Genomic DNA, 18,595 nt, shown 5'->3' with positions numbered 1-18,595 from the left:
CCAATAGAAACAACTCACAGAAGATACAGGAATGCCTTGTTTTATTGTGCTTTTCAGATACTGCATTTTTTTTTTTTACAAAATGAAGGTCTGTGGCAACTCTGCATCTAGCAAGTCTACTGGCACCATTTTCCCAACTGCATCTGCCCACTTCTTATCTCTATGTCACATTTTGATAATTGTCACAGTATTTCAAACTTTTTAACTATTATATTTGTTATGGTAATCTGTGATAGTGATCTTTAATGATCCTATTGTAATTGTCTGGGGCACCATGAAACTTGTCCATATAACACTCAAAGTTAATCAGGAATTGCTTCTTATTGATGAATAAAGAAAGTGGTTTCCTGAGTTAAAATTTACTCCTGGTGAAGATGCTGTGAACACTGCTGAAATGACAACAAAGAATTCAGGATGTTACATAAACCTGGTTGATAAAGCAGGGTTTGAGAGAACTGACTCCAATTTTGGAAGTCCTGCCTGTGGGTAAAATGCTATTAAACACTATCACGTGCTACAGAAACATCTTTCACGAAAGCGAAAGTCCATCAATGCAGGAAATGTCATTGTTGTTTTATTTTAAGAAATTGCCACAGCCACCCAACCTTCAGCAACCCCCACCCTGATCAGTCAGCAGCCATCAACTGAGGCAAGACCCTCGACCAACAGAAAGATTACAACTTGATGAAGGCTCAGATGACTGTTAGCCTTCTTTAGCAATAAAGTATTTTTAAATTAAAGTGTGTACATTGTTTTTATTAGACATAATGCTACTGTACACTTAATAGACTACAGTACAGCACAAACATAACTTTTATATGCATGGGGAAACCAAAAGACTCACGTGACTTACTTTATTGTGATATTAGCTCTACTGTGATAGTCTGAACCCACAATATCTGGGGTATGCCTATAGATAGAGCAGGTAATTAATAACAAACATATATTACAAGTTTAATATTTAAACAATTCCAGAAATGGAAACTAAATACATTAGAAATATAAATTGGCATCATCTTTCTGGAAACAAATTTGACAATATGCTTTGATCTAGTAATCACATTAGGAAATGATTTCAAAATTCAAGATTTATGCACAAAAATCATCACAATATTTCTGCACAAAAAATACTTGATTAAAATATTCTAAAATGTTAATAGTGGTTATCTCTCAGTTTAAGAACTATGGATGATCTTTACTTCTTTATATTTTTTCATATATTCCAAGTATTTTATAACAAGCGTACATTGACTTTAGTCCAAAAAAATTCAAGTTACTTTTTAAAGGTTCTGTTAACAAATATCACCCAGTTCTTCTTATAGAAACAAATAATGAATGTTTGCTATTTCTATTCCAATGGACAGGGCTCCTATTCTAATTCTGGATTTATACCTCCCACTTACCAAGAACATCAGCCTCCACACCAGCATAGCAGAGGAGTTTTAGTTAGAGAGAGATCTAAGTTTAAATCCTAGAAATACCACTTATAGCTGTGTTACTTTGGGCACCTTACTTTTCTAAACTTCAACACATTCTTAAATAAGACTTGCATATATTATATTTATATATTTAGAGATTAAGATAGTTCCAATATTACAAAGGGCAATTCAGAAAGGGTATAAAGATGAAGGTGGAATCTTGGAGGAGGTAGGTGGGAAGAATACAATTTGGGATTCATCCAAAGGAAAGTTATGGTGACATATGTTCTGACATGGTAAGCATGAGATTAAATGAGTAAGTTTCTCTTTATTCTTTTGTAAAGAACACTTACTATGTGATATACACTAGGGACACAGCAGTGAATAGGGTAAACAGGACTCCTGTTTGCTGACCACATATTCAATGGCGGTGAAGGTGGGGGGTGAGGTGGAGGTGAATGCCAGGTAGAGACATACAAATCAAATTAGTGAGGTGTGTCATAAATAAAACAAAGTGTAACAGGTAATGGGATAGATGGCGGATGGGTGCTATTTTGAAGAGCATGGTCAAGGAAGGCTCCTCTGCAAAGACTGGGCTGACACTTGAATGACATGGAGCCACGGGAAGAGCCTGAGTCTGAGAAAACAGCCAGTGCAAAGACAAAGACGAGAACAAAGCTGGCATATTCACAAACAGCAGGGAGACCACTGTGAAAGGCCAAGAGATTGAAGAGGTAGCAGGGACCAGATCACATGGGGCTATATCATCAAAAGGAGTTTGAATTGTGTTTTACTGTGATGAGAACACACTGATGTTTTCAATAGACTGACACAATCTTACTGCATCTTAAAAATTACTTCAACCAAACTGTGGAGGTAGAATTCTAGTGACAGGAGGCTATTGCAGCCAGCTAAATATGCTTTGAACTAGGTAGGACTGAAAGCGCTGCAGTGGCAGAATAAAACAGAATTCCCATGGAGGCTGATTTCAACTCTATCTTTGAAACCAAACACAAAGATCTCACTTCGTAAAAACATGCCAGGTTCTCCTAGCTTCAGGTGCAATCACTTAACTTCATACAACATTCTAGTGAAAACATGTATCAAAATGTATTGCAACTGTCTATTAACAAAGCTGCTTTTTCTACTGGGTCAAACCCCAAGAATGAAGGCAGGAACAATGTCTTATTTATCTCTGTAATACCTAGCAGAGTGCTTGGCATATAAGTGCTCAGTAAATTTGATTGAAAGAATGAACAAATAAATTTGAAATAATCAAAACCATCTGTAATAGTTTCCTAGGGCTATAACACAGTACCACAAATCGGGTGGCTTAAAACAACAGAAATATATTCTCTCATAGTTCTGGAGGCTGAAGGTCCAAAATCAAAGAGTCAGCAGGACCATGCTCCCTTTGAAGGCTTTAGAGGAGAATCGTCCTTGCCCCTTTCTAGTTTCTCATGTCTCCCAGCAATCCTTGGTGTTCTTGGCTAGTGGCTGCATCACTGCAATCTCTGCCTCCATCTTCACATGATTTTCATCCTTGAGTGTGTCTGAGTTTCTGGGACTCCAGAGGTACACTCACTGAATTCGGGGCCTGTCTTAATCCCATATATTCTCATCTTAACTACATTTGCAAAGACCCTTACTCCAAATAAGGTCACATTCTGAGATTCCTGGTGAACAAGAATTGTTGGTAAACACCATTCAACCCCACTACACCATTAAACACCACAATGCATTGCCTTATAAAGTGGTAACCTTCCCGTTCCAAAAGTGTTCCATAAGGCTGAATAGTCAAAATCAGAAACATTCAACAGAAGAGATTTCTGTATTGCCTTTGTGTGTCCTTTAACCTCTCTAGTTTCAGCCTACTGATCTGTATGTTATGAGAAGTTTACAGTCTAATAGTAATATTCTATGATCTTAAGCCATAATTTTTCTTGACAACTTCTTAGATTTTACAAACATATTAGGCATATAGAGACCCTCAAATATTTTAGTAAATTTAAATGATAGCAGAAAGTTTATTTTCTTAGCTTTGAAGTAGGTAGAATGTTTTTTGTAAACTAGCCACCATAACACTCACTTTAATTTTCTTCATTTTTCATTAAGAATGCAGCATATTCCTCTAAACATTACAACACTATACAGTCATGTGCCAAATAACCACATTTTGTTCAATAATAAACAGCATGTATAACAGTGGACCCATAACATTATAACACTGTATTTTTACTGTATCTTTTCTATGTTTAAATGCACAAATACCATTGTGTTACAACTTCCTACGTATTTAGTACAGTAACCTGCGGTACAGGTTTGCAGCCTAGAAGCAACAGGCCATACCACACAGCCTATGTGTGTGGTAGGCTATGCTATCTAGATTTGTGTAAATATGATGTTCACACCATGACAAAATCGCCTAACGATGCACTTCTCAGTATGTATCCTCATCGTTAAGCGATACATGACTCTACTTTCATTTTAACAGACTATACCTCTGAACACCTTCTATGTGCCAGGCACATAGGGCTATGGCAGTGAATAACCCACTTCCAACTCACATACTTGTAAATCATTAAATTATTAACTAACTAGACCTCAGTCTCTTCATAATTTAAAAAGTCCACTTATATGATACTCTAACAGACATGTTACTTTTTTAAAGGGACTATTTCAAAAAATAGCTTTGTCGATTTCTGAAATAGATATATTCTCATTGTTTAAAAAAATCAGAGAAGTAGGAAGATGGTAAAAATTATCAGAAATCTCACTACCCAAAGATAGGCACTGTTAACATTATACTGAATAACCTTCCAGATTTGGATGTTTTCACACATTCATATATAATATCTTCCATGATTTTATCCAAAAATACAGATGTAGAAAGCTGCATTACATGGCATGTGTCAGATTGACAGGCATGCCATTTTGCAACTAGTTTTTCCCTCCAAAATTGTTATGTATATCTTTCTATGACAAATATGGCTATTTGGCATCATTTTATTGGATACAGAGTTTTCTGTTGAATTAAAATATCCATAATTTATCCAATCCCCCACTGATAAATACTGAAATGAATTAAAATATCTATCATTACCAATGTTGCAAATTGTTATCAAAAATCTGTATACATACATCTTAGCAAAGTTTTACAGTTGCCCCTTTGGACAAATTCCAGGACTGCAGAAAGGGTAGTATTCACATTTAAAATTTTCATCTGTATAGATAGACCTTCTGTCCTCTCAAAAGGTTGACTCAAATGATACTCCAACTCCACATATAAGATTACTCATTTTCTTATATCCTTCCCAACAGTGGATTTTGTCAGTCTTCACCAATATGAAAGTACTCTTCTGCCAAAACAAAACAAAGCCAAACCACCTTTTATTTGCATTTCCTTTATTACTAGATAAGCTATACATGTTTTGCTACATTTATATTTCTTCTTGGAACTGCTTGAGTCGTTTGCTAATTTTCTACTGAGTAGTCTTATATTCGAGTATTTTGCTAATTTTCTACTGAGTAGTTTTACATTCTTGGGGATTTGATTGTATTATCCTTAAAAGAACCTTTTCATTTTACTTTTTAGAATAACTTCATTGTTTTTCTTAAAATATATATTCACTACGAAGAGTTTACACAAAAAGTAAAATTTTAAAAAAATTTAAACTACTAAAAAATTCCACTACTCACCATTTCATACATAACAGTGCTAGAGAGTGAGCTCGCTGTATGTTATGAATATTAACTTTTGTTCCCCAAGGTGAAAATGGCTTCATTCATAAGTTAATTTTTAAAGGCAAGTAAGATTTGTCTTTTCTTATAAAAGGTTAAGTTGCACATAAATCACATTTCAACAAATCAAATGCTATCTTCCCAAATGACCCATTATACTTTTGATAATGGCTTTATCTCTGATTATATGCTAATTAAAAGTCAGATATTTTTAGAACTGAGTGTGTTTGTACTCTTTTTTCAAATGATTACTGGGCCATAAACAGATGGCTTCAATGTATTAAAGAAGACATGCCACCCAAATAATGTCCATTAAAGAAAGATGGCAACTGAAAGAACTCCTACAGCTCAATCCTTTTATAAGGAAGCAGGGAATATAGTGAGAAAAACAACCGATTAAAAGTTGGAAGAACTAAATTTAAAGCCCTAACTTCTCCACTCTCTTACTGTGTGATCTGGGACAAATCATTTAATCTTCTGAGCCTCAGCTGCTAAATTTCTAAAATGTTGGGAATGGAATTATTTATAAAGTCCCTTTCAAGCATTGATATTCTGATTCCACAGAGTGATGAAGTATGGAAACCCAGAACTAAGTAACAATCAAAAACCTAGAAAAAAAAATGACAGATGTATAAGGTATTATTTCTGTATAGCTATGGGGAGCAGTAAAATACAGCAACAAGGTAGCAACAAGTAACAAAGGGAATACAGTAAACCAGCAGTCTACAAATTGGGTCGTGCATACCCCTGGAAGCGTATGAGCATGGAGTTTCAAGAGAATTGATGATTAGGTTCTCAATTTCCATCTGTACAGTTTTCTAGAACCATTGTGTGTTGACACAGCATGTCTGTTTTCCTTTACTCCCACTTCCTCTTTCCCTTTACCTCTTTCCCCTCTGCCACTTCATAAAAGAAAACTGTAACTCTCACATTTTCTGAAACTTGCTGTCGAGTACTGTCTTTGGGCTAAAAACATACAGGTGGCCAAAAGGACATTTCAATATATTCATGTTGAGATAGTTAATTACTCTAAAAACACGGAAACCTTTTTCTTTCTTTTTTTTTTAACATTTATTTTAAGTTCAGGGTTCTTTTTCAAATCAAAGTGTCACCACTTCCATGAAAATGAAAGGAGAATCAAATCCAGTTGCTACCTGACAAAGCATTAAAAATAATTTTGATTATGGATTATTTTGTTGTTTTATGCACACGACCTAGAAGAACGGGTGCTACTACTAATACAAAGCACTTTTTAATGACCGTCTACTAAATTCATAAGTGAGGTTTCTCAACACTTTCAAATATTAAAGTAAAAAAGGAACAGAATCAAGCAGAACCCCACCTTTTCTAATATTTAGAAATGGATAAAATAATTGAAATAAATCAGCCCCATCTATCCCACTGAAAACGCATTTGACAAAATTTTACTTTAATACTTACTAAAATTTGTAATTCACATATGTTGTTTTGATTGTCTACTGGACATGACTGAACTGATAACTCAATCCAAAATAAATGACACAGAGCATATGGACATACACAATTTTCGTATTTTTGTATTATAACTGTCCACAGAACTCAGAACTGAGTGACCATTAAAATAAAGCACTTTTTATTCCCATCTACTAAATTCATGAATGAATTTCCTTTTGTTGCAGAAAAATATAACATGATTGATAAAAATGCTTTCCAGCATAAAAGAATACATTAGGATAATATGTAGAGAAAGTAAAACAAAAATAACAGTTCAAAGAGAAAAAAAAGACTATAAAAAATTCTGTTAAAATTAACTTTGTTCATATATTTTTTAATGAATGAATTGTTAAAAATCCCCTCATATACATTTAAAATTGTGATTTGAACAACACTACCAGAAATTACATCATTTACAGATATTAAAACTTAGATGAAAAACTCAAGATGTGGGAGAAGGTATATAGTTGTTTTTCAAGTTCTTTGAAAGGCTATATGAGCAAAATATTTGAAAACCCTTATACTAAAGGTCAGAATATATCATTAGTGCTAATGGACATCCTCATCTGGATGTTCAGACACTTGAACTCTACATATTCGAAGTAAACTTATCTACCTCCCTCTACAAATGCACACATCTGTTTTTGAAGGAAGAAAGAAAAACAAACCTGCCTCTTCTTCCTATCTGCATTTTTGTTACTAGCTTCACAGTCTACCTGGTCTTTCCAAACTAAAAAAGTAGGAATACTTTTTACCTCCCAAAGCAAATCGGTTCCTAGGACCTAACTCCTAACTTCTCTCTTCCTTCCACCACTGCCATTGTTGAAGATCTCTTCACCAGCTGCCATCAAATAGCTTTTCTTCAAAATAATAACTATACTTAATTTTACCTCCCAGGATCTCCCATGGAAAGTAAAATTACTTTACAATAATCAGAGCTATGCAAGTGCACCTGTCACTGCATATGTATGACTTACCAAAAAAAAAAAAAAAAAAAATCACAGAATCATGAAGGTGGAAGAAATCAGTCAAACCCTTGGAGACTATCCTTATCTAAATATCTTTAAAGCTGTTGTCTCAACAGTCACAGGTTGAGAATTTATAATCTTATGAGCTGCCCACACTTTATGAACAGCTCTGCCAAAGATCTGGGTCCAAATACAACTCACTTGACTTATTAGTCCTAAATTAATTTGGTTAAAAAAGAGATTCATGTTAATACAAGAATATCAATAAAATTACATATAATTATAAAGAAGTTAAAAATAACTTATAACTACACCACCCAGCGATAGCTTCAGTTAGCATTTTGGGATACATCTAGCTTTCTCTTTTTTATTTTTTGGCAAGCATGCATGGTGTATAGATATGTATGTATTTTGTGATTTATTTTTTAAACACAATTAAGATAATCTGTAGATACTCTGGGTTTTTTCTTCACTTAATTATGTTGCTAGCATTTCTTCCATGTGATTAAAGATTCTTCAAATTCTTCAAATCATTTTAGTGGATACACAATATAGAAATAATACTAGAATCCATTGAGCCATTTGTAAACTATATTTTTATATATCCTTTAAATTTTTCAAGGCATTTAAGTGCTAACATAATACAGAAATAATGAAAAATACTATACTACATAATACTATAATCTAATCATTTGTAAATTATGTTTTCAATTTTTCACAGTGATAAACAATGGGATGAATAAACTTGAAGATTAACCTTTATCTACATTTTTAGTCATATCCTCAGAATAGATTCCCAAAAGCAAATGATCACAAATACTAATTTAAGTATTAATTTTTAAAAACTTACTAGCATTGTGTATGTGTAACCTTCAAGCTGTAAACTCACTTTGGCTGCAGTGTAGTAGCGCAATCACAACTCACTGCAGCCATGACCTCCTGGGCTCAAGAGATCCTCCCACCACAGCCTCCAGCTTAGCTGGGACTACAAGCACGTGTCACCACGCCTGGCTAATTTTTTAAATTTTTTTTTTGTAGAGACAGGATCTCTCTGTGTTGCCTAGGCTGGTCTCAAATTCCTGAATTCAAGCAACCCTCCCACCTAAGCCTCACAAGTGTTGGGATTATAGGCATGAACCACCATGCCCAGCCAGTATCACATTTTTTAGTATGCATTTCTTTGATTACTAGTATGGTTAAACACAAGATCTCCTTATTTCCCTACTGTTCCTAGCTATTGGTACTTACTTTACCCTCTGAGGTAACGTCCTTTTCCCACGTGGCAAAAGGAAGTAGAAGAGAGTACACAGGCTTTAGAGTCAGCATGACCTAGAGTTTAACCCATTTCCACTACTTAATTGTGTTACCTTGGACAAATGACAGCTTTAAACTTATATCTTCTCCAAACTAGAGACCACTTAACACAAAGTAGGAACAGTGCACAGCAATCAACAACACACAACCAATCAAAATCTATAACATATTAACCCTCTTCTTCCTTTTATTCACATGGCAGTCCTTTAAATCCTGGAAGACAGCAATGCTCTGTCCCCTCTCACCAACTCTCCATCTCCATCTCTATCCCTGCTGGCTAAAATCTGAGACTTTTTTTCTCCAGAGAAGTGGTTTCAAATCACCTTACCAACCTGCTCATTATCTTCAGAGAACAATTTAGCTGAGTTATATCCTCCTAGAACATGGCATTTAGAACAAAATACTCCAGATATGATTTGAAAAGATCAGAATGAAAGCTATTACTTCAAATAACTACATCAAATAATCAGTCAAATGTGTTTTCCTAATCCACATCCATAAGACAACAAAATTTATAATTTGTAAACTCAAAATTCTAACTGTAGTCCACTCATCTTCCCTGATTAGGCAGGCCAGATTAAAAGTGAAGGTCTTGGAGCACAACAGGCCTTTCTGAAAGTTCATATAATACCTTGAGCAACTTAATATCTGGAAACTCAGTTTATTCTTTGGTAAAAATGGGAGTAATACTACTTATCTCACAGAGTTTTTGTAAACATCAAAAACACCAACTGGGCCAGGCATGGGGGCTCATGCTTGTAATCCCAGCACTTTGGGAGGCCAAGGTGGGCAGATCACTTGAGACCTGGAGTTCCAGACCAGCATGGGCAACATGGCAAAACTCCATCTCTACAAAAACTAGAAAAATTAGCCAGGCATGGTGGGGCATGCCTGTAGTCCCAGTTACTCAGGAGGGTCATTTAAGGCCGGGATGCAGAGGTTGCAATGAGCTGAGATACTGCCATTGCACTCTAGCCTGGGAGACAGAACAAGACCCTGTCTCAAAACACAAACAAAACAAAACAAAAAAACACCACACTAATTAAAAGTATCTGTCATATAGGAGTTACTCCAAAAACAGAGACAAATACAGTTGACAATTCAACATGGGTTTGAACTGCAAAGGTCCACTTACAAGCAGATTTTTTTCAATAAATATACAAAGAAATTTTGTGAAGATTTATGAAAATTTAAAAAAACTTGCAAAGCATCACCCCTGAGACAGACCAATCCCTCCTCTTCCTCCTCAGCCTACTCAACATGAAGATGATGAGGTTCATGAAGACCTTTACGATGATCCATCTTCTCTTAATAGCAAACTCTTACTTCTGATATTCTTAATAACATTTTCTTTCCTCTAGCTTACTTTATTGTAAGACAGAATGTAATACATATACAAAATTTGTGCTAATCAACAGTTTATGTTATCAGTAAGGCTTCTCACCAAGAGTAGGCTATTAGTAGTTAAGTTTTTGAGGAGTCAAAAGTTATATGTGGATTTTTGACTGCACGGGGAGTTGGAGCCTGCATTGTTCAAGGGTCAGCTGTAATTATAATTGTTACTAAAGCAAAACTATTGCATCTTTATTAAGCACCACTTGCCAAGTACTTTATATGGTCCTGAACTACAGTTTGTTTTACTCAAAATTCTGATAAGTAAAGCAGACTTTGCTGAAATTTAGTTATCCAGTTAACAACTAATTTTCTCCCCCAAATTCTACCCTGACTTGCCTTGGTCTTCTCCATCTCCCTCTAGCCATCACTTTCTGAAAATGAAGAGCCATCCCTACCAGCAGGTGGAGGCATGGAGCAGCGTTCCAAAACTGCGACTCAAAGAAAATTATAAGCAGGAGATGCTTCAATGTCAACCATACAATCATTGGCACAGTCCCTTCCCTTATAAAAGGAACCTACCAGCAGCCAAAATACAGCCCTGCAAGTTTAGAAGGCTCATCTATAAATCTAGTTTTTGTTCCTCTCCCCATATGCTGATCCTGTGAACACTTATACCTGAATGCAAATATGCAAAAGTATCACTTATTTGTGAATAACCTTTTGAAAAGCATGTTTGGCGACAATATAAAAAAATCAACAGAGTCTATGTTACTTTTAGGCAAGAATAAGCCATTTAAATGTGGAAGAGAATAAAGTCAAACTTTTCTCTCAATTCAAATTAACCATAAAAGATAAGCAACTTCATAGCCAGAATTTAAGTTTTGAATTATTTTTAAATTAGAAGATTCAAAACGAATTGGAGATTTTGTAGTGAACACAGGGAATTTAAGAATGTCTAGATCTGAAAAGATCTTTAGTCAAGAGACTTCTAACAAAATCAGAAATAGATTTTATATAAACACATAAACAAATGTGACCCATAAAGTCAAACAAAGAAAATTAAGAAAACAAAGAAAATTAAATTCCTTAAGAGGGCCTGCATGCAATAAGGCTTCTTCATAATCTAAATTTACTAGGTCTTTAATCCAGTTAAATGACTGTTAACGATCTTAGACAAAAATGAGACAGAACCTAAGTTTCGTCCACTCCCCCTTTCTTCGGCTGTTCTCTTCCCAAACTTGCCCCTACATTCATCCTCAGAAAACAACACAATTCTCTATAACTGCTCTGGTCAATAGTGAAGGAAGAGGAGGGAAGAGAAAAGAAGAAAAGAGTTGAAAATTGCCTCAGAGAATGAAGGGCACCTCTCCCTCTTCCCACCCAAAGTGAGCTCCCTCTCTTCCTAACTTCTGTGAAGGGCTTAATATTTTACCTCTTGCAGACTTTTGTCTTTAAGAAGGAATTCTTGGGTAGACAGCATGTACAGCTGATGGAACTCTAGGCATAGCAACAAAGCAGTAAAATCTCGGCATATAAATCACATCTCCTAGACTGAATGTGTTCCTGACAACCTATAAACTAGCAATTTGAACACCCTGTTAGAACTACACTCCCACTCCAAATACACTATGGATTTACATTAATATTATGTTTGAGCATGTATCTGAAATATAAACATATATTAGCTCAGAAGTGGAAGCTAAAGTATGGTAGTATTAAATTTAAATCAAAGTATGAAGCATTTCTGAAAACAGAAATGAAGCCAAGGTCCCAACAAAACAGGTGTTTTGAGAATACACAGGTAGGAAGGTCTCATAAATATCACCACTTCCCTTGGGGTATCCCACTCACTGGCCACACTATTCCCTGTATCAGCTTCTGTATCTAAGTTTGCAAAGAGGCAACTATTATGCTAACAGTAATTTGGAATAATGCGCATTTACATACTGATGTTGGGTATACAAGAGCGCTTATAAATGAGCACGGGACATGCAAATAAAATTTCACAAAAGAGCAAATACAAATAGCACAAGCAATACTTCAGAAAGCACACTCTTGCTTACTGCAATTTAAAACAAACTCAGTGTACCACAGTGCATCTACTATAGTAGCAAAGTGTTTATAAAATGTCTAATAATATATGATTGGAGATGAAACAGACAGGATCACCTATTTTGGTAATATCAAAGGATAGATCCTTTTGAGAATTTCAAAGATGTTCTTACCTTTTGACCCAACCTAGTGATTTTAAAGACTTTATCAAGCATGCATGAAGGTATTTATTAAATGAAGTTTTGCATACATCAACAAAAACCTAAAAACAAAAATGTTCAACATTCAGAGAATGTGTTGCTCATAGATTAACATGACTTCACTCTAGTTTATTAAGTAAGACAATACCTCTGCTCTGCCAGTTGAAAAGCTGCTAGCCATATGTAGCTATTTAAATAAAACTGAAGTAAAAATTCATTCCCTCAGTCATACTAGCCACATTTCAAGTGCCCACTAGCCACATAAGGCTAGTGACTATCATTGGGTAGTGCAAAAACATTTCCATCGTCACAGAAAGTTCTACTGGACATCTCTGATCATATCCACGTGGGCCATCCTCCTTCCTCCTCCCCCTACATTCACCCATTTGTCTAGAAACAACTGCTTCACCTTCAGTCCTTGGCCTAAGCAAGCCTCAACGATTACATAAGGCTAACCCTGATTTAAACCAGAAATTTAGGCATACATCCCTTATCATCTCATAACACTTTGATAACTCCAGTATAATAATTACATCACATATAATCATACCATTTTCTCTATCACAATTCTGTAAGCTTCCTGAAGGAGGAACCAACTTTTATCCAAGGGGCTTTGAACTATTCTGGCACTCACAGGACCTGGATAATTTGTCATATACTAAGAACACTGCTAAAGAGGGAATGGAAATAATGACTGTAGTTAAAAAATGGTTGTGTATAAGGAAGGGTATGCATACAAAGGAAAACTTGGTTAGGGTGGCAGTGTCACAAACGATTAAAACAACAACTGCAACAAAAAACTACTACAGGCTAAGTATCACTATCCAAAATGCTTGGGACCAGGAGTGTTTTGGATTTCAGACTTTTTTGGATTTTGGAGTATTTGTGTATACATCATGAGATATCTTGGAGATAGGACCCAAGTCTAAACACAAAGTTCATTTAGATTTCGTATACGCCTTATACACATAGGCTGAAGGTAATTTTACACGCTCTTTTAAATAATTTTGTGCATGAAACAAGGTTTGTGTACACTGACTCACCAGAAAGCAAAGGCGTCTCATCACCCAAGTGGACGACCTCATCACCCGTGTGGTCAATCTGTACTTGTTTGGCATCACCATCATTTCTGACTCTGAATTTATATGCTAGTGATAAGCAATCATTTCTCACACTTACTCATACAAATGCACTTAACAGTAACCAATACGACATACCATTAATACAGTGAGAAAATAATGTGTTTAGGGTAACTAGGCAGCACAGTAGCAGCCCCAGAATAACTGCATCAGCTGCTCAACAACAGCAACAAATAATAGCAGGCTCTCTGTCTCCGTGTCGGCACTCAGAAAGTTTCCATTTGAGGGCATTTTGGATTTTCAGACTAGCGATGCTCAGCCTGTAATTCTTTACATTTTCTCAATGCATAACACAAGGAGCCTCACTCACAAGAAGCTATTCTATGAGTATATATTTGTGAAATATTTCTTAAAAAAAAGACAAATGCTAACTTAGAAACAACATAAATTAATGATAGATTTCTAAAAATTAAAACTCAAATTTCTAACCCATATAAGATTTGCTTCCAGTGCATAGACAATCTGACTGAATAATTCTAACTGCAGTGCTTTGGCATACCCATCAATATACTCACTCAACTTTGACATCTACCAAGAACCTACCTATGCAAAGTACCATAAATATGATGGTGAACGAGACATAATTTCTGCCTTCACAATTTTTTTTTCCAAATATGAATGCTATTCTGAAAGACAAATCTTTAAACTCAGCTATCAACAATAGATATCCAAAAACGACAAAGAACAGGCTTCATCTACTTTATCATTCACTAATTCAAAAAACTCGTATTAACCATTTGAAATAGTACACATCCTAGTTTAAAACAAAAAATTAATGCCTCATTTACTTGGCATCCTTGGAAGAGCTGGTGTTCCACTTAAATGAATTTTCCAGATAACTCAAGCTTGTCCATTTCAGCACCAATACTTAAACTCTTTGGCATGGAAATCTTTTTAAAAAAAAAAACACACAAAAAAACAAAAAAAAAGTACAAATCTTTCAACTTTTAAAAACAGGCTCTATTAACATTATTCTCACTAAAAATTATTGTGTTGTACAACACTCAAGCCCCTCAACTAAATGTCCCAGGGTGCTTGTAAAAGTTGCTGGCTTCTAAGAGTTTTTCTTCTGATCCCCGGCTTTTGGTGTGTCTGCTGTCAATCTTTGCTGCTGTCAGTGTGAACTGACTCTGGCAGCCTTCCACCCCACTTCAAATTTGCTGCTACTTGGAAAACAAGTTGTGTCAGAACTTTGCCTAAAACACACCTGCTTTGAGATGATCTCCAAATCAATTTTGGCCACTCAGTCTTTTTTGTGTATTCCTGGAATTGTTACGGTCTGCAGTTACAAGTTTCAAACCAAGTTTTGGATAAATGAATTTGTGCTGTACCTTCATGCTCCGTATTGTTTTCATATTTAAAACTGATGCTCAGTCAGAGATAATTTCATTACCTATTCATTCATTCAACAAATTTTATTAAGTACCTACTATGAGCTGGCCTCCAATACTATGGTGACAATAAGGAAATGAAAAGGAAGGTTGCCAGTTTTAAGCATATTTTAAAGTACAAAAACTGTAACTATTTTACTTAATGTCTTTTTTTTTAAAAAAGGTTTTTTTTTTCCTAAGTATCTTAAAATTACAAAACCAGTTAAACTTTTTATAACTTCTGTACCTTCAGGCTTAGGAACTAAAAATTTAAGGGTAAAGAAAGCATTTGATTAAACTAAATGTTTATTTTACAAGCCCTGAGCAGGATTCCAAGGTTTTCTGTCTCCTTTTTTTTTCCTATTACAAATTCCCATCTAGGCCTAAAGAAATCAATATCAACATATGCTTTATTATTAAATGATATGCAAAGTCTTGATAATGGTAAGTATGTCCATCTCAGCATCCACTAAGTTTACATTTACCACAATGTTAATAGAAAAAAAAACGTTAACTGAGGAAAATTTCTGTCCAAAGTTTAAGAAGTTCCTATATACTTCACTTTGGGGTTCAGAAATTTTTTTAAAAGTTGTAAGGGTTAGCAAAATATGGTGTAATTCTACAATATTTGCTTCATCTGCCACAATCATATTTTTAAAATTCCATTACCCATTTAAACCTAAGGCTGGAAAAATGAATCAAGAAGTGGAGCTTAAAATTGGTCTCTGTGGATTAAGACATCAGCAAAAACCCCTGGCATCAGCCTCATTTTAATCCCTTGGAATCTTCCTTCTCATTCATTTTCTCCTCAGAGAGCACAAGAACTTTATTCATGTTTTACAATTGTATAAATAATCAGTGATTGCCTTTATTATTCAGACATAACTGGAAATGAGTTGCTAGTCATGTGCCTGCTGATCTGAGGAAGTAAAATAATATTTAGAAGTGAAAAAGTTAACTACCATTAAAAACTTTTAACTACTACTATTAAAAACCTCCTTCAGCAGTGCATTAGTGCATTAATATTTCCTCGACATTAATTCTGGAATCTGAACATGCTTTAAGTGGTACTAAAAAGGCAGATCACAGGTCTAACCTTCAAAATAAATAACCATGTAATATTATTCTAAATGACACATTATAGTAATTTTCACAAGTCTGCTCTGACTTCATTAGCATACTACCTTGTGCTGTGAAATAAGTTTTAGTTTAGATAAAAAGGATTCAGAAAGAAACCCAAATATAGGCTCATGCTCCTTCTACAAACACTTTAGGCAAAGAAGTAAATGACAAATATTTACTAGACACTTATTACACGCAAAATCTCTACCAGGTGCTGTCTACACTACCTGCAAACACACACACACATACACACACCTTGCTCAAGATACAATATAACTGGAGAGAAAAAATATACTCCCATAAAAGATAATATTAACCAATAGGAAAAATATATTTGATTTTAAAAGTGATCGTTAGCCATAACTTCTGGCAGCAGAAAGTGAGGGCACTCAGTTCAGATGTAAACAAAATTCTTTTTACCTCTCTGTTTTAAGTCTGGCAATCAAAATTAGCCAAACCTAAGGAACTGGGCCAACGGCATCACCACAGGAAAAAAACAGAAATGCTCAGGAGCAACTGGTATTGGACCACTCAAAGTCTTCCCATGAGTTCACATTAGTAGTTTCTCTCCTAAAATCTCCTTATCAAATTAACAAAACTGATTCCTGGCTATGAACTTTGCAGACTTGTTCCTCTGAAACCCAGTACAGCCCAACCACAGAAACGAAGGAGTCGGGGAGAGGACAGCAACCGGGCATCTAGGCCTATTGTTCAGAGGGAACCGCAGGACCAGGCGAGCGCCGCGGGGCGCGCGGGAGCTGGGGGAGGAGAGGCGCGAACCCCGTACAGGTGTGTGTATGGGAAGGGGGACAGGTATGTTGCAAGGCGGGGGAGCACAGGCGTACTCTGGGGCCACAACTAAGGAATAAAGACTCAACTTCCAGACCGAAAAAGACGAGGGCGGTCATTCCTGAGGCTTAAACTGCTGGGCACAGAAGGTGACGAGCCTGGGGAGGGTCTGATGAGAGGATCCCGGAGCCCACCAGGGTGGGGTTTGGGGGAGGCTGGAGAACTGAGAGGGGACAGCCAGAAAGATTTAAAGAAAAGGCTCTCCAATCGAAAGGCCAGCCTAGAAATCCCCAGACAATGGACAATGCGCGGGCTGGGGGATGTCGCGGAGGTGAAGCTGGGTGGGCAGAGGGAAACAAAAGAGAGAAGCCCTCAAGTGTGGGCCCGGCGGCGGCGATTACCTGAGAGAGCTGCCGGGGATTGGGGCAGCCGAAGAGCGCGGAGCTGGAGCTGAAGCTGATGGCTCCTCGGCGGCTGAGGACGTGCTGGGGGACCGGCCTGTCCAGGGGCAGTACCGGCAGCTGGTAACATACTTCCATTGAATACGCCCGCCCTGCCTCCGCGCGGCGCCCGCCCTGCCGCGGCCGCCGGCCCCTGCACTGGGAGGGGGCCGCGGCTCGGGGGCTCCGGGCCGAGACAGGGGCAGGGCGGGCGGGGACTGACCCCGGGCCGGGAAGCCGCGCTCACGCCTCCCCAACCCCAGCCCTCCGCTCGGGCCGCCGGCGGGAAGGCTCTGCGGCGGCCGCGGCGCCAATTACTAGGACCGGCGCGCGCCTCGCTCCAGGCGAGGGGGAACGGGGTGCAAGCGGGGCCAGCACAGGCAAAGTCGAAGAGGGAACCCCGCCGCCCTGCGGCTCCTCGGCCAAGAGGAGCAGGTACCCGGACTGCAGAGTTCGAGCGGAGCACGAACGGAGCAAAGCGGTGCAAGAAAAGACAGCTGGAGCCAGCGGCCGGACCCAAGGCGCGCGGGACTCAGGAGCAGCGACCAGCTCGGGCCGCCGCCGCCGCCGCCGCCGGAGTCCTGCCCCTCCCCTCCCCCGGAGCCTGACTTCACTCCGCCGCCGGCGCGAGCCCGGCGTAATTCACACTTTGCAGCCGCGGACCCTGCGCCAACCGCGGCTGCCGCCACCGTGACGTCACGACGCCGCGCCGCAGGCCGAGCGCTCCGCGCCGCCGCAGCGCCCAGGGAGACTGGCCAGCGGCCGAGGGCGACAGTAGCCTTCCTTGTGTTCTGCACCCCGGAACTCTGTCGGAGTCCCCGCCCGACAAACGTTTTCCCCCATCTGTCTCATCCGCAGTTCCCTTCACGCCCCGCCGTAACTCCCTCCCCTAGCTCCTCGCCAGCCAAGGCGCGTGCGCACGAGGCCCCACCGTTTCGGGGCATCCCCCTGAGCGCTAAATTCGTGCGTTTCAGCGCGCCTAGGCTATGGGGTGTGCTCATCCCGCGCTAGAGGCGCCGCTCCGGCCTGCCGACCCCAGAAACCCAAAGCACGCGGCGCACTCGCCGTCCTCAGCCCTGACCGCGGGGTCACTGCTGGCTTTTCTCTCCTTGAATTCCCATTCATGGGCTTCGCTAGAGACCGCTGCGGCAGTGACGTCAGCGGGCCGCGCGGGCAGCGTCCTCCTCGCTACGTCACTGCCAGTCCCTCGGTGGGGCCGGGCTCGAGTGCTCCC

At 38.3% G+C, this 18,595-nt stretch overlaps 1 protein-coding gene across 2 annotated transcripts in view; it reads right to left on the bottom strand.

Annotated features, from left to right (window-relative positions):
• PDE7A (phosphodiesterase 7A) overlaps positions 1–18,023 on the bottom strand; it is a 119,642-nt gene extending 101,619 nt beyond the window's left edge. Inside the window, exon 1 of one of the 2 annotated variants that reach the window (XM_030794982.1) lies at positions 17,323–18,023. In XM_030794982.1, coding sequence (XP_030650842.1) covers positions 17,323–17,460 — 138 coding nt within the window. In that variant the 5' untranslated portion in view covers positions 17,461–18,023. The remainder of the gene's footprint in view (positions 1–17,322) is intronic. The other variant, XM_004090734.3, reaches the window with a different exon arrangement.
• Positions 18,024–18,595: the final 572 nt, after the last annotated feature.

This window comes from Nomascus leucogenys, chromosome 16 (assembly GCF_006542625.1).
Source record: "Nomascus leucogenys isolate Asia chromosome 16, Asia_NLE_v1, whole genome shotgun sequence".
Classification (NCBI taxonomy): Eukaryota; Metazoa; Chordata; class Mammalia; order Primates; family Hylobatidae; genus Nomascus; species Nomascus leucogenys.
Note: the sequence above shows the minus strand (reverse complement) of the source record. Positions and strands in the feature narration are given on the sequence as shown.